The sequence below is a fragment of the Sus scrofa genome, chromosome X (genome assembly GCF_054392235.1).
Source record: "Sus scrofa isolate SSC_HxYL_T2T_F1_AM1 chromosome X, Sscrofa_HxYL_maternal_Yorkshire_Landrace_v2.0, whole genome shotgun sequence".
Taxonomy (NCBI): domain Eukaryota; kingdom Metazoa; phylum Chordata; class Mammalia; order Artiodactyla; family Suidae; genus Sus; species Sus scrofa.
Window position 1 is genome coordinate 97,649,665 of NC_139401.1, and position 17,114 is coordinate 97,666,778.

At 46.3% G+C, this 17,114-nt stretch overlaps 1 protein-coding gene across 13 annotated transcripts in view; it reads right to left on the minus strand.

Moving 5' to 3' along the window:
* MORC4 (MORC family CW-type zinc finger 4) overlaps positions 1 to 1,600 on the minus strand; it is a 58,026-nt gene extending 56,426 nt beyond the window's left edge. For 9 of the 13 annotated variants that reach the window (XR_014835510.1, XR_014835509.1, XR_014835508.1 and 6 more), the window contains exons 1-2: positions 1,192 to 1,600; positions 1,001 to 1,073 (exon numbers count right to left, since the gene is read on the minus strand). Coding sequence is in view for 6 of the 13 variants with exons in the window: in XM_085008047.1 (XP_084864173.1) it covers positions 1,001 to 1,073; positions 1,192 to 1,293 (175 nt within the window). In the remaining 7 variants the exon portion in view is untranslated. The remainder of the gene's footprint in view (positions 1 to 1,000; positions 1,074 to 1,191) is intronic. The other 4 variants (XM_085008042.1, XM_021079788.2, XM_085008045.1 and 1 more) reach the window with 2 other exon arrangements.
* Between the last annotated feature and the right edge of the window lie 15,514 nt (positions 1,601 to 17,114).

The window sequence follows — 17,114 nt, forward strand, 5'->3', positions numbered from 1 at the left end:
TTCCCCTTCCCCTTCTAAGGAGCAGTCGTACATATTGTAAGCATTCTGTGTTACCGTCAAAGGACTCATCAAAGTTCCCTGCCACCCTTCCAAATCACTCTCCTGACAATCTCCTCCTGCTGCCCACTGACTTCCTGCACCAAGACAGTTCACTCTGCATGGCCACAGCGATTGCTTAAGTTGAGACTGGGGCTCATCTGGGGAGCTTTAAAACCATTTTCAAGATTTTGTTCCGTGCCACCTTGCCCCATTAAACACATCTCCCTAATTTCAATTTCTGGAACATTTGCAACGTGCTTGCTCTGCTGCTGCATTTTGTCCAGGAATGTTTTTCTTCTTTGCTCTCCACACAGTATTTAGCACACTACTGCAAAAGCTGGTGTACTTGGCTTCCAGGGATCAACTGAAAACGCTTTAAAAGCAAACATTGGTGGAGCGAGAGGTTAAGTGCTCAGTATTCATTCCAGCGGTGTGAGGGCGCTCGTGGACCACGGACCCAGCCCTCGGCAGACGCAGGGAGCCAAATGCACTCGTGTCATCTCTTAAGAGATGTCCCATCATTCCCAGACGCTCAAGTCCCCAAAGTTAAAGAACTCCAGTTTTCCAGACCTTTCTTCATGCCCCTTTGCAATCTCGGCGCCCTCCGGCTGTCGCCGGTCCCCGTGGAGCCCAGCTGCCTCGGGGCTCGACATTTTTATGCATCTCCTTTTGATTATTAACTAACCTATCCTAGAGTGCCCCGAACATCACGAGCCTGAAAGACTACACGGGATTCCTAACTCTTGAGACACACCTTGTTTCCTCAGCTTTCTCCGCGGAACCTCGTCCGTGGCAACAGAGCCAACCCCCTCCTCCGCTTGCGGAGCCGGGGCCGGTCCCGACGCCCCCACCCCAGCCCCGGCCCGCCCCGCGCGGCTCCGCACATTCCTCTCGCGTCCGCGGCACCACGTTGGCACCGCTGCCTCGGGCGATCGCTGCCAGGCCCGCCCTCACCACTCACCTAGCAGCTCCGCGATGGCACTGAAGGGTCGCGTGTGGCTGCTGGAGTTGCTCTGGAGGTAGCGGGGGCTCATCTGGGGGCGAGAGAAGGTCCCGTCCCGCGTGAGGCCTCGGCCCGCCGGGCCCTCCCCGCGCGCCCCCCGCAGCCCCGGGGCCCGCGCGCGCGTCCGCCCCCTCAGGCCCCCGACCTACCGTGCTCAGGCGGATCCCGAAGGCCTGCGGGCCGCCGCCCGGCCTTGCCAGCGCGCTACCCGGCGCGCCAGGGCCCGCGGGGGCCCCTCGGTACAGGAGCATTTTTTTGGCCGCCACGATACTCGCTTGCTGCCGCCGGACTCCTCGCCCGGCCGTCCCGGACTGGCCCTCGCTCGCTCCCGCTCGCAGCTGGCGGCGGCCGTCCGGGACTGGCCCTCCCTCGCTCCCACCCGCAGCTGGCGGGGGCGGGGCGCGCTCCAGCCACCTGTCCGGGGCGGGAGGGGTGAGGCCGGCAGAGCCGCGCGGTGGCCCCGCCCTGTCAGCACCTCTCCCGACCCGCCGACTGCCGGGCGGGCCGCGGGGCCGTACAGAAATATGGCGACCTCCTGACAGCCGCTCCTTGATCCCCGCCCCTAATTAATTCTTGGCGTTTGCCATAGGCCAGGCCGCCGAGCGGGAAAGCGCGGGGGAGGGGGCGGGCGCGTGGGGAGGGGCGGTCGCGTGGGGAGGGGCGGGAGGGTGTCGGGATTTCTGGAACAGAGTCCCAGTAAGGCGGCGTGACTAACGGGCAGGATAAGACAAGTCTTACAAGTTCTAAAGACCACAGTTTTGCTATCTGGGGCGATAGCAGGCTCGCGTGATGGGAAAGCATTCGGACTATTTTGCTTCAAATGCCTCCAGAAGCAGCCAGAACTTTCCAGAAGGCAATTGGCAAATCATCTTCAAAGCTTTGCAAGCGTGCAGGGAGGTTGTTTATAAAAGGAGAAATTGGAATGCACTTAAATGCCCCAAAAGAGGGGATGGGTTAGGTTATGCAGTATCCATAAAATGGAATACTGTGTAGTTCTTAAAGACCATTTTTGTGGATGAAAATTTATTCGTGTGGAAAATTTTCATGAGGGAATAAAGGAAAGGAGGTTAGCACATACTGTGTAATGCGATATCTTTTATGTTGAAAAAACGAGTACATATATACATACATACATATGTATGTATTCTCTCCTCTCTTTCTCACACACCCTCTACAGTGAGAAACACCTGAAATGATGTATTCTAAGATGATACCTCCAGGTCTGGAATTATTAATCTTTTTCTTTTCATTTTTTTTTCTTATTTGTATTTTCTAGTCCTTGTACTATTAACCACATACAGATTACAGAAAAAAAGATTTTTAATTTTTTTTTTAAAAAGTTACCTGGTAGAGATGAACCTTTATTTATTTGACTATTCCTCTGTGATATTTCATGGTGGTATTGTTTTTCTTGCCAATAAAAATAGTGCTGCCTCAGACATCCTCATGTACAGATCATGAATTTCTGGTACAGTTGTTTCTACAGAATATTGTTGTGTCTATTAGTGTGTGTGCAGTTTACTCTTAATAAATACTGTAAGACAGAGGCATTTGTCCTCCTAGAAATTTGCCCTGCGAGAAACACCTGGCTATTTTGCCACCCACATTCATAGCACTAGATGGTTTTGATCTTTTAACTTTTTGCCAATCTGTCTACTATCTCCTTATTGTTTTAATTTGCATTGCCTTTTCAGTGTAGCTCAATATCGTCTCAAATATCTATTGTATATTTAAATCCTTTGCGCATTATTTACTCCCATTGGGTCCTTTGCATTTGTCTTTTTTTAGCATCATAAATTTTTTTCAATACACAAAATACAGATTATGATTTCATGAATCCCCAGGTACTTATTACTCGGATTCAAAAATTATCAGGACTTTTCTTCTTTTGCAAATTTCTCTAAGTACTTTAGAGAAAATCTCAAACATCATGTCATTTTTGCCCTATAGACTTCAGTATCCTCTAAAAATATGGACATGTCTTTAAAATATAGCCACAATGCCACATTCACTCTAAACAAGATTCATAACAGTTCTTTGATGTCCGCTAATACTCAGTCCATAGTCTGAGTTCCTCAATTATCTGAAAAAATGTCTTTTTACATTTGGTTTGTTTGAATCTAGATCCAAACAAGATGCACACATTGCACTTGGTTATGTGTCTTAAATCTACTTTAATCTAAAACAGTCTCCCCTCTTTTTTTCTTCTTTCTATTGAGTTGCCGAAGAAAGCGAGTCACTTGTACTGTGGAATGTCCTACATTCTCATTTGTCTGTTTGCTTGTTTTTGTTGGTACCTAGTTTGCTCCTCTGGTTAAAAGAGTAAGTGTAACTTAACTATAAACCATAAGATGCCCCTAAAGGCTTCATTAGATTCCAGTACAAAGTTTTTTGGGGCCACACCCACGGCATATGGAGGTTCACAGGGTAAGGGAATTTGGAGCTGTAGCCACCGGCCTGCACCACAACCACAGCAATGCCAGATCTGAGCTGTGTCTGCGACCTACACCACAACTCATGGCAACTCCAGATCCTTAACCCACTGAACGAGGCCAAAGATGGAACCTTCGTACTCATGGATACCAGATTCATTTCCACTCAGCCACAATGGGAACTCCCAGTAAAAATTTAAAGCAGGAATGCTCAGAGATTTATACTTCCTATTGCTTCACATCAGAAAGTACATACTGTCTAACACTTAGTGATGCTCAGATTGATCAGTCAGTGGATTCAGGTAGCGGCAGCCCGGATTCCACTATAAAGTTTTCCACCGACCTTTCAGTTTTTGTAGGTTCATCAATCGATGTTCATTATCTGGGGAAAAAAGAATTTTTATTAGGGCTGCAAAACAATGATAAACGAATCCCATCATTGTAATTTATTAACTGGATCCCTTTGTATAGAATCCCTCATCAACCATGGCTATTTGGTTACTATGAAATAGCCTTCATATAGAAATGATAGGATAAAAGTTTAATTCTTTATTTATTTATTTATTTTTTGTCTTTTTGCCATTTCTTGGGCCGCTCCCGCGGCATGTGGAGGTTCCCAGGCTAGGGGTCCAATCGGAGCTGTAGCCACTGGCCTACGCCAGAGCCACAGCAACGCGGGATCTGAGCCGCGTCTGCAACCTACACCACAGCTCACGGCAACGCCGGATCCTTAACCCACTGAGCAAGGCCAGGGATTGAACCCAAAACCTCATGGTTCCTAGTTGGACTCGTTAACCACTGCGCCACAACGGGAACTCCCTAATTCTTTACCTTGAATCAACAATTTTTAGGGTAAAAAGTTGGTGCCTGTATTGGATACTGTGATGTACCAGCCCACCCCCCATTTCAATAAAGGACTTTTGGGTTGAGCTGCTGAGACAACAGTTGGAAAGCTGCCTCCAGCTGTTAGCCCCTTCAGGGATTGCCTTGGGTACAGAGAGTTGCCTCACTCAAGGTCACAAAGTTTTCTGGGGCAGCCGAAAAACTGACCAAAGAAGAACTATAAAGCCTTGACCGAGAGTTCTCATTGTGCCTCAGTGGGTTAAAGACCCAATATTGTCTCTGTGAGGATGTGGGTTTGATCCCTGGCCTTGCTCAGTGGGTATAGAATCAGGCGTTGCTGCAAGTGGTAGCATAGCCTGCAGATTCGGCTTGGATCCGGTGTTGCCATGGGTATGGCATAGCCCTCAGCTGCATCTCTGATTTGACACCTAGCCTGGGAACTTTGAATGTGCCCACAAAAAGAAGGGGAAAAAAGGCTTGACCATTTCAGACTAATGTGGGACAATTCTGAAGAGTCATTCTAACTCTAGATTTCTCTGTGGGGTTGGCTGAGACTGTTGTTGGGCTTGTAATGCAGCTCAACTTCCTCCTCTGCCCAGGCCTGCTCCTTCCACACATGTTAATCCAAAAGACATCTCATAATAAGCATCTTGCATGCTACATTCTGTCTTAGAGTCTGCATCCTGAGGCAATTCAAACTGTGACACTTGAAACTGAGTGTTATCCAGGAAAGCCAGCTCTTAGGATTTGGGAGCTAGATCACTGCCCAGTCGGCAAGGAGGACCACATCACCGAAGGGTAGGTGAATCACAGATAGCCCCCTGCCACAAGGTGGCAGTCCTATTATTGTTAAGACTTCCACCAGGTGGTGAATTGGGATGGTGTGCTGGTAGAAGGAGACATAAGATCTGGTATGATGTCTCAAGGATTTGAGAAATAGGGTGAAATAGCAGCTATAAGACCAATAGAATTCGATGGTTACCGAGCTCCAAAGAAGATTAAACTCCCAAGGGAGACAGGTTTGCTGTGCCCAAATCAGGATGCTTCCTGGGAAAGACTAGGACCCTGACATATGGTTTGGGGATATCTGGATTGATGCCACCAAAATCTTGAATCCCCAGATTTCCCTGAATCCTCTGAGCCTGCAGAATTGGCCTGACTTCCCTACTAACCGCCCTCATACATCTTGCCTCGAGATGATGCAAAGCTTCTTCCCCACAACACAAAATGTGCCTTCATGTTCCCTCCTGGCTACTAGGCCTATAAAAAGGGTTAAGGCACAGCACAAACACGTTAGGCTTGATAAGGGAGTAAAGTATCTATGCCCCAAGCAGCCACAGGACCTAGCCTGCATAGATTGGCAGGAGCTAGAAAAGGGCACATGAAATTGGATTCTGAGAGTGCTTCATCATGGGAGCTAGACTATAAGGTTGGATATAAGAGTTTATTAATGTGGGGACATGCCCTTGGAAAATAGGATTTAATACTCGGGCAAGAACCACACGAGTTGGTGCAAACTCACCCTTAGGATGGCTCCCAGAGGGACAGCAAAAGGGATGATCCATACTAAGTGAGGGTAAAATGCCAGCATTGCTGTGCCAACCCAGATTGAGAAATGAGCATATTGGAGTGGAAATACTGAAAAAGACTGGAAAACTCAAACAGAAAGACACAGGATACACCATTTACCATGCCCCTGAGGAACATGCTGATGAGAGAGGTACCCAGCATCACCAAGAAATTCACGGGCCGTTCTCCACTGTAGGTTAGACCTGTCCAGACGAGAGGTCATTGCCATAGGTTCACTATGGCAGTGGAGATTGTAGGGCTCTGAAAACAACAGAGACCCTGCGGCTGAGTGTAACCATCGAAAGGCAGATGGGTGCGATTCTCATGAATGCAAGGTTGGCACCGAAGTCAGAGGAGCCAGAAGTAGAGTTATAGAAATGGTAAACAGAATCTGACATCCGGAGTTCCCGTCGTGGCACAGTGGGAATGAATCGGACTAGGAACCATGAGGTTGCAGGTTCGATCCCTAGACTCACTGAGTGGGTTATGGATCTGGCATTGCTGTGAGCTGTGGTGTAGGTCACAGACACAGCTCAGATCCCACGTTGCTATGGTTGTGGTGTAGGCCAGCAGCTGTAGCTCTGATTCGACCCCTAGCCTGGGAACCTCCATGTGCTGTGGGCGTGGCCCTAAAAAAAGCAAACAACAACAACAACAACAACAAAAACCCCATAACATCCTAGGGGAGGGATAAATGAGCAGGCACAAAAAATGTCCATTCTGGTGAGGTTTTAGGCAGCACTTTCTACCCGGACCAGGCGTTCATAATCTTTCTTGCAGAGGGACCCACTGCCATTTCTTCCTCTCAGTCCGGCACAGCATTTTTAGAAGCCTTGTTTGGCCTTCACTCTTATTCGGCACAAGTCTTGGAACTTCTAAAAATGGCTATTTACCGCCTGCTCCTAAGGTGTGCGGTCCATCTGCCTCGCTTGCTGTGGGGCACTGTGAACACAGTGCTAAGCATTGGCGTGGTTACTTCTTGGGGGATTTCGTGTTTAAACAAAAGCTTTGTGTCCTCCTAAGTGCTTGGCCTTCTGATGGTCAGCCTGGGTCAGAGGCCTCCTCTCAGGCCCTGTCCAGCTCCCTGAGATACAGGGGCGATCCTGAGGGGCCTGGGGAGCTGCCACAAGTCGAGGGTTTGGTCTATCTTTGGGCCTCGCTGCTGCTGCACAGCGATAAACAAAAGCAGGAAAGGAATCCATACAAATTCCATCACTGTGGCTCCACGGGGCTGTAAAAAGGCCATAACGCGAGGTTCCACATACTTCACCACCAAACAGGCTGCGGCTGGCACGTTGTGGGCAAGGACTCCAGCAAACAGATCTTGCAAGTGGGCACAGCATGGGTGCCAGTTGTGAAACCCTGGGTCTTGCTGTAAAGTGAGGAGCAGGGGATTGCTTCAGCAGGGTATGGTGGGTCCTCTGAAAATCCCTAGCACACCTCTGTCTGTCTTGGGGCAGAGCTTTAGTCTTTAAGGCCAGCCTTGCCTGGTCCAGGGCATTGAGTTCCAAGCCCTGAGCCATCAACATGACCTCTCTTCTTCATCCTGGTCCAGGCTGAGCTCCCCTAGCCACCAGCCCAGGCAAGTGGAAGAGCCCTGGAGAAGCCAGGAAGGCACCCAGCATTTCCTCCTGGCTTATGAACCTGTGACAGCTCCAATTGATTTGACACATGCATGTATTCATTACCATGCAAGGAGCTCCTGGGGCGGGAGGGGCATTTCCCCTAGCATCCTTTGACCCAGTCTCTAAGGTCACTTGTCCCAAATTCCTGGATGGATGTGATGGAGAGAGAGCCTAAGAGGAACCCATATGGGCGGTCAGCCAGATGTGGCAGAAAGGTCCAGAGTCAAAAGACATGGGTTCCTGTCCTGACTTCACTGAATTGGCCTGTGACCTTGGGGAGGTGTCACAGGCTGTGTTCCCAGGAAAACAGTGTGATCCAGAGCTTTATAGGCAGGAAGTTTCCTGGGGAGCAATCTCAGGATCAACACCTGCAGGGGGAGAAGAGAGCAGGACTGGGCAGAAGGGGAAGTTGAACTGTGATGCAGCCACCACAGAGGTTCCCACGGGGAGCTCTGGAGCCAGTGTGGCCCCTCGGAGTGGCCCTAAGTTGTGGCAAAGGGGCCAGGGCTTCATGTCTTTGTGTTGACCAGTCCCTAGAAGCAGGCTGCCACCTGGGACGGGTGCACAGCCTTGGGCATGGTGGCTGTCTTCAGCTGAAGGTCATTCCTGGCGAGGGGCTCAGCTGCGTGCTATCCATCACCCACACTCCTCACAGCTGGGGAACTGAGGGCTCCAGCACGAAAGGGTAGGGGCGGAGCTGGGCAGTGCCCCACAGCATCCTTCCAGCAAGTTACTTCCCTTCTCTGGGCCCCCATGTTCTCATCTGTCAGATTCCAGCTCCAGGGCTCTGTGATTCCACAAGCTCAGCCCCTCTCCTTCTCTTGGGCTACACCCAATTTAATGTCCCACCCTTTCTGAATGTTTGTAGCAACTCCTCACTGACTGTGATAAAGTACCAATTCCTTTATATATATATTTATATATATTGGCCATGCCTGTGGCATGCAGAAGTTCCCAGGCCAGGGACCAAACCCGTGCCACAGCAGCAACCCAAGTTCCTGCAATAACAATGCCAGATCCTTAACCCACTGTGAGCCACAAGAGAACTCCTAAAGTACCAATGCCTTAGGTGACTTTCCAGGCCCTGCACCATCTAGTCCTGACCTATCCTTTCAGCATCCCTCCTCAAAATATCTGCATGGTGGATATTTTGTTTCTATTATGCTTTCCCTGAAAACTCTCCCTCTTTCCATAAGGATGCATTCACGAGCAGAGTGGAAAGGGATTTGGAGCTAGACAGCAACCCAGGTTCAGCTCTTATCATCTGCATGACCTTAGGCAGGTCACTTGAGCTCTTTGAGGCTCGATTTCCTCATCTGAAAGAAATGGGAATTTGGAGTTCCCGTTGTGGCTCAGTTGTTAACGAATCAGACTAGGAACCATGAGGTTGAGGGTTTGATCCCTGGCCTCGCTCAGTGGGTTATGGATCTGGTGTTGCTATGAGCTGTGGTGTAGTAGGTCACAGACGTGGCTCAGATCCTGAGTGGCTGTGGCGTAGACTGGCAGCTACAGCTCTGATTAGACCCCTAGCCTGGGAACCTCCATATGCCACGGGTATGGCCCTAGAAAAAAGACAAAAAAAAGGGGGGGGATTTTTTAATTGATGTCTTTTTCATATGTTTGTGGGAAGAAGCAAATGAGGTTACATAGGTAAAGGGCCTACTGCAAAGCTTAACAACTCAATAAATGTTGGTTCTCTTCCCTCTTTGTTGACATAGCTGAACGTAAACAACATCATCCAATGATCAGTTTCAAAATATATTTAGAATGAGTAAATGCTGTATATAGTTTGGCGCTTTTCTCACTAATCCTTAACTCAACAAAAATCTCATCACTCAGACTTTTTGTCTGGTGCTGAGTAAATTCGCAGTCAGTGTTCAGGCTGCTCTTGGTCTGCATCTTTCTCAGCGGCCTCTCTGCCTCAGTCCTAAGGACACAAAAGCCTTTTCATTCTCTTGGCCAAGAGGCATCTGTCAGCATCACCTGGGGACTTGCTGGAAACTCATTTTCTCAGCCACCATCACCCTGGAGCTGCTGATCAGAAGCTCCGGGGGTGGGTCCAGCCATCTGGGTTTTCCCAAGCCCGCCTGCCCCAGGGGATCTGACGCATGCTCAGGTTGAGAACCACCTTGCTCTACAGCGTGAGGCTCCTCTTGGGCCACGTGACTTTAGGTTTATCCATGCCTTGGGTCCCTCCACCAACCCCAAAGGGGGAGGCACAATGGCAGATGTTAGACGATTGAAGAAGCAGGAGGCCCGGGATGTAACCTGTGCCCTTTGGCCACTGCGGGAGCCCCAAGAGCAGGGTTGCTGAGCTCTGCCCAGGGCCCAGCCACACTGAGCTAGAACCTCCTCCAGGGTACATGGGGCAGGCCCGGCCTCTGGGCAAGTCTCCCCAGGACCAGTGACTCCTGACCTTCAAGCCTTCTCAGCTCAGCCCCTAAAGCTGTGGTTCTCAATGTGTGGGCCCCAGAGCAACAGCATTAGTTCCACCCAGGAACATGTTAGATGAAAATTCTCAGGCCCTGCTCCAGACCGGTAAGTGATTTTGATCCAGGTTCAAATATGAGAATCACTGGCCTGGACTTTGCAGACTAGTTGAATTTCATTTGCTTTTCATTTTCTGGCTCCTTCTTTCTTCCTTACTACAGAGAAGATAAAAAGGAAGACAAAAAAATATATTGATAGAGAAGATATATAAGACTCTGTTTCCTCATTAGAAGGAAGGCCCTTTCCACTTGACTCTTGGAATTTATCTGTTCTGACCAGTCATTTCCAATAGGATCCATGGCTGGTCTAACTTGATTTACATTTAGTACTTATTTCTCCAATGGCTTGTTGCTAGTGGTAAAAGCTCTGGCACATGAAACAGAACATTTGGAATACAATATGAATAAGCATTTTGAACAGAGATTTAGTTTCATTACACCCACTGGCATGGTGTGTTTTGCAGCTCTAATTTCAGTTCCAGTTGTGAAGACTCGGGGAAGGCAAACAGATTTCAGAAAATAAAGAAAGGGCAGAGGTGGGAGAGATATACTCTCCTACTGTCACATCAATTACAGATCTAAATAGATCTAAAAAGCTAAATTAGGCAGTTTTATAGCAAGGGGAACAGGGGAATGCAGTGCTGGAGCATACTTAACCTGCGGCGCCCTCATTGGGAAAGGAGGGGGCTGGAGGACATCAGGGCTGGCTGAGGGCCTGGATAGGAGAGACCAGGACAGGACAGAAGGAGGTTCTAAGGGAGGAGCTCAGAGGGCAAATCAGGGCCAGGGGTTTCAGACCTAAGGGCCAGTGGCTCTGATGACTAAAGGACCTCCCTTCCCAGCCAGGAGGGCTCCCCTCAAGTCTTGCTGGAAGAGGAGTTGGCGCTCACCGGGTGTACCTGCCAGTCCCAGGGAGATGTCGGGAATGAGGTGCTAACTGAGCCGCCTGGTCTCCCTCCCAGAACCCCCAGCGCCCTCGCCCTGCATCACCCTGCGCAGCTTCGCCCCTTTCCCAGTTTGGGGAGCAGGGTCCTTGGCTTCTTGTTCACTGCCAGGCACAACCCCTTCCCACAGAGAGGCCCTCTCCTTTCTGGGCTTTGTTGGCTTTTAAGTGAATTCTTTCTCCTTTCTTTTCCCAGGGTCTCATCAGAGGTCTGAGTGGACCTGCCCCGGGACTGATGCCTGGGTCAGCACAGAGCATGCGTGCTCTGTGACGGTGATTTCCGTTTTCCGGTTGGGATGAGCCTGCGCAGCCAGCTTCCTGGCTCCTACCTGACAAGACTCCCAGGGCGGTTTGTTGTACAGCAGAAATTACAACAACCTTGTGAATCCAGTACACTTCAATAAAGCTTTTTAGAAGAAGGAGAATCCCAGAGCATCTCAGAGGGAAGGAGAGGGACGCGGCAGCTCCCTGGAGGGGCAGGAAGGGGACAGCTGGGGGCAGGGGTGCTCCAGACCAGGCAGGAGGGTGCCCTTAGCTCACCCAAAGCTGGCTCTCCCTGGAGAGCTCATGGTGCCAGCTGGCCTCGTGCCAGTCTTCAGCTGTGAATCAAGGTGATGTGGTCCCTGGGTACGTGGGTTTCAGAGGAAGGAAGACACTTGCCGAACCTATGCGCAGAGGACTAGATGAGTAGCTTGTTAGCTCACCCAGGTGAGGCTAACCCCAGGGGTGTGTGCATGTGTTGGGGGCAGGAGGTACTTAAATGATATGATACATGGAGTCATATGCATTTTTTCAAAGTCATCAAGTGGTACACTAAGATCTGTATATTTCACTGTATGAAAATTTTACTTAAGATAACTCTAAACAAACATTTGTCTCTAACGATATGCATGCTGAATTCTTTCAAGGGAGGTGTCCTGATGTCTGCAGCTTACTTTGAAACACATCCAAAAATTGAATGGCTTGATACATGGATAAAAGAATGGATAAATATGTGACAAAATAAATATAAAAATGTAACATTCGGAATAGAGTGTCTACATAAGTGTTAAGTTTCAACTTTTCTGTAAGTTTGAAATATTTTCCATAATGGAACAGTGGGAAAAATAATGTTTTATTTGGCATGAAAGTGTGGAAGTTAGTGTCCTTCCTAAAGATCTAAGTATGCAGGGGTGTTAAACTTTGTCACATCTATATTTAATTCACCAATCTGACCCTTGGAGGAAAAAAAGATCCTGGAAAATGACAACCTGTTGTAAATTCAACCAAGTAGAGTTGCTAACTCCTGCCACTGTGCTAAATGAGGTATATTTGCTGGAGTAGACTAATACAGCCTCAGGCATATGGTATGCTCTCATTTATTTTCTGAATGTGTTCTATCTATACTGTTCAGACAAGATCAGATAATGTTCAAGGAGTTCCCATCGTGGCTCAGCAGTAACATAGCGGACTAGTATCCATGAAAACACAGGTCGATCCCTGGCCTCACTCAGTGGGTTTAAGGATCAGGCATTGCTGAGAGCTGCAGTGTAGGTCACAGACGTGGCTCAGATCTGGCATTGCTGTGGTGTAGGCCGGCAGCTGCAGCTCCAATTCGACCCCTAGCCTGGGAACTTCCCTATGCCACAGGTGCAACCCTAAAAAAAGACAAATAATAAATAAATAAATAAATAAATAAATAAATAAATAAAATTCTGCTCCCGTATGGAAGTTCCTGTTGTGGCTCAGTGGTAACGTACCCAACTAGGATCCATGAGAACACAGGTTTGATCCCTGGCCTTGCTCAGTGGGTTAAGGATCTGTCATTGAGCTGTGATGTAGGTCACAGACCCAGCTCAGATCCCACATTGCTGTGGCTGTGGTGTAGGCCAGCAGCTGCAGCTTCAATTTGACCCCTAGCCTGGGAACTTCCATGTGCCCTGGGTGCAACCCTAAAAAGACAAAAATAAAAAGTTCTGATTCATATGGGACAGACAACATTTTATATTTGTAATCTTGTTACAGGGCTGTGTTAACTTTCTTGCCCTTTGTATGGTCTGAAAGGATCTGGTTACCTCACAGAACATCACATTGATCCATTACATGAAAGAAATCATGCTAATCAGTCTGAGTGAGCAAAAAGTGCCTCGCACATTGCTGGCCTTGGTGATAGGCAGTCGCTCACAACATGGGAGATAAACCCCATGATGATTCAGGGACGTGGCACATCATTACAGTTCTCAGGTGTCCACTAAGATGAGGGGCACACTGAGTAATCCCATCCAAATTAAGCGACAAATTGTTAAGCTTTGCACCTCTCACCACAAAGAGGCAAAGTGCAACATCTGGTGGACCTCTTCACACTCTGGAGGCAGTGTATTCCTCACTTGGGAATACTGCTCTGACACATGTGCTGGATGATGTGAAGGCTGACAACTATGAGTGGAATTCAAAGCAGGAAGTGCTCTGCAGCAGTCTACGCTGCAGTGCAAGCAGCACTGCTCCTTGGGCCACGTGACCAGAGTACCCTATGGTACTAAAAGCAGTAATAGTGGGAAAAGATGCTATGTGTAATTTTTGGCAAATCTTGTGGGATAATCACAGTGACCCCGGGGATCGGGGCCAGGGCTATGCCATCTTCAGAGAATTCTATGCCTTTGAAAATCAACTCCCAGCATGCTACTGGTTCCTGATAGAAAAGGAGCAAGCTGGTCTTGGGACACCAGCTGAGTATGTGGCCACATACTCATACTCATGCTCACCATGAGTCGGGTACTGTCTGACCTACCAAATCCTAAGATCAAATGGGCCTAACAGTAAGCGTTCATGAGGAATGAGAAATCCAGCGTCAAGTAAGACCAGAGGAATCAAATAGCTATATGAGCAGTTGGCCCAGACTCCCGGGTCATCCACCACTATTTTGCTAGCATCTCTTTCTATGCTCACCCTTATGGCATATGAGAGTATTCCTTGTGACCAGTTGATGAGAGAGGAAAAGGCCATTCATGGATGGATTGCCATGGTGCATGGGTGTAAACTGGAAATGAATGACAGCCACATTGCAGCTCCACTCATTATGGCTTTGAAAGAAAGTGATGACAGAAGGGCTATTCTAGTTGAGACTATCTTTGGGTCTGCAACACAGCTCTACCCCTCCTTCTGCTCACTCCTGCTTCCTTCCTCTCCCTTTCATAGGTGTTGATCCAAAGGTTAATTAATACGCTGCTTACTAATACCATCTCAGCATCTGCTTCCTACCACCACAGTGCCCGACTCTCTCTCTCCTTTTTTTTAAAAAGGGCACTTTACTTCTTTCTTTTCTCTTCTTCTCATTCTGTAAATTTCTTCTCAACTTCTTCCTCTTTGTATGTTAGGAGTAATAACCTTCTGTTATGTGTTGCAGATATTTTCTCCTAATCCGTCCTTTGCCTTTTAACTTTGCTTATAGTGTCTTTTGCAAAACAAATAGTGGGGTTTTGTTTTGTAATTGAATCTGTTCTTCTGTCCCTTCACCTACCAAAAGATAATGCCTTTGATATATAGGCATTAATCTGAAAGGACAACCATGGTATATTGTTAAGAGATAAAAAGCAAGTTGCAGAATAATATGTAGAGTAGCATTTATCCAACACTTCTCATTATTGAACTCATTAAATTTCTTTGAAAGCTCAGATTCAATAAGTCTAGGGTGGGGCCAAGGTATCTGTATTTCAGACAAATATTCAAGGTGAGTCTATGATTAGATTCGTTTGGATATAAAATGTCACACTATTTTTGTAAAGAAAACAAGGAAATCTCTATTCGTGTGTGTGTGTGTACATACTATGTAGCATAGAGAAAAGTGTGTAAGGATACACATCAGATTTATGTTGTTTTTTCCAAGTGGGTGGAATGAGAATGAATGAGGAAATTATGTCTTTATATGCTTTCGTTATTCTTATTAGAATGGGCATGAACAAACTATAACAGTCTAAGAAATCCAGTAAATATTAAGGCCATTTTCAAATTGCCTTGTTATCTTTTAAGAGAATACCATGAAAAAGAAAAAAGCATCCAGAAGAGTTGTCTTAATTCTTGGCTAACCCTGCACGCTCCAGCACAGAATCAGGTATTTCCCTTCTATTAGGGCAGTTAACCTGGCCAGTGGTGGATGGAGTTTACACCTGGGTGACCATGAAACAGTTAACAGAGTTTCTATGTTGTTAAAATTTTGGTTCACACCAAAAATAGTTTATACAGGTTGTGTAACAGCTGCTGTTGCAATTATGTCTAATGGAAGGTTTTGATTCACACCAAAAACACTTACATGTGTTTTGAGTGGCTAAAACTTCTGGTTTCCAAGGAACTAACTACACAAGTCTCCCCTGGGGACTCTGAAATCATCCTTCTTACTTTTGCCTGGTTCACTGCCTTGGAAACTTTCAAAACAGATTACTGATCTGCTTCGAGGCACTGGGTTTTTGAGACTTGCTTGTCCCTTTTATTTAGAAAAAAAAAATGTTTTTCTGATTATACAAGTAATTACATGCTCACTGTAGAAAATTTGAAAAAGACAGAGAAGTATAAAAAGAAACAAGAATCACTCACCCTACCACCCAGAGGCAACCACTGTTAATCTTTTGGCACATTACCTTCCAATTTTGTTTCCATGAACTTTTTGTGTATTTGAGCTCACCCTGGGCATATAATTTTATATACTGGTTTTATCATGTAGTGTGATAAAATAAGCAATTTCTGACAAACCATGCTTTTACAGGATTCCATTTATATAGATGTACTTTGATTTATTTTGCTATTCCCCTTTTATTCAATATTTAATTTTTTTATTATGTTGCTATTTTAAGTAACTGCGATGCTTATATCTTTAGGTATGTCTGGATTTGAAACCATTGCCTGTTTCTAATGCTGATGAGGGTGTTGCCAAACAGCTGTACTCCAGTAAGTTGCTTAGAACTTATCATCTTGTAATCATCACAGAAACTTCCAGGATATCTTAAGCCCATCAGCCAAGAGGTAGCTCTCTTGAAAATAGGGGACAAGGAAATAAATGAAATCATAGTTCCAATGACAGAAAGGACAAATGTGTTATCTTAAATCCCAAATATACTGAGATTCCCTAACAGTGACAACAATGGTATCTTTATATTCAGCCCAAACTCCTATGCATCTATTTCTGCATTGTGCATTGTTCTTATCTGAAGTGTTCAGTCAAAAAAAAAAAAAAAACTTTTCCATTCTGTTTGTTCTGGCAGAACCCTTTAGAAGGGAGGAGGGCCAAAAGACACCTTGTCCAGTTGAGCTGTGCTTTGCTAGCTGAGCTAATGCCATAAAAGAGATTTTGCTAAAACTGGAAGAGTTTTTAAAAAATCATGCTGGCAATTTAATTAGGGCTAAAGACCCATGAGGTTTGGAAGGACATATATTTTCTCATTCTAATTTCACACCTCTTCAAATTCTTCTCAAAAATAAGACCATAGTTGCTTTAAAATACTCCAGAAAAAAAATGTGTGGCTGTGTGAAAAAAAAAAAAAAAGACAGATGAAACAGGGTTAGTGAAATGTTGATAATTGTTGAAACTAGAGGATGAATATAAGTTATATTATTCTCTCTATTCTTGAGTATGTTTGAGAATGTAGATAATAAAAAGAGAGATACAGAGAGACAGAAAGATAGAGAATATTAAAAGACAACTAAAATTAAAGGTAAAAACAAAACAGAAAACCATAAAACCCCTATGCAAAATGTAGCATTTGATCATGTTTAGTTTGGAATTTTTCTCATCTGTAACTCACTTTCAAAAATAGCTAGGAAGCTACATAAGCCATTTGAAGGGGCACATTTGATTATGTAATTTCTCACCCATAATAATTTAGCTTTCTGTGGTCAACAGGAATCTTCTTTGTCCGTATATAATTGAAGAATTAATATTGCATTGGCTTAGAAAATGTACTTCAATTAATTACTACTGCCTTTCGCGCCTTGAAGAAGGGAAAGGTAGATGAATTTGACTGACTTGACAATTTTTCAGAGGCCAACTAGCCTCACTACCATCTGCTGAACACACAAAGCAGATGTTCCAGAAGCATGGACAAAGCATGGCCTTTGAGTTGTCTGTGACACCTGGCCTCCTTTTGATGCTGGCTCCCTAAGTAGAACCAGTTATTCTACCCAATTTGTCCAAGTCTCTATCCC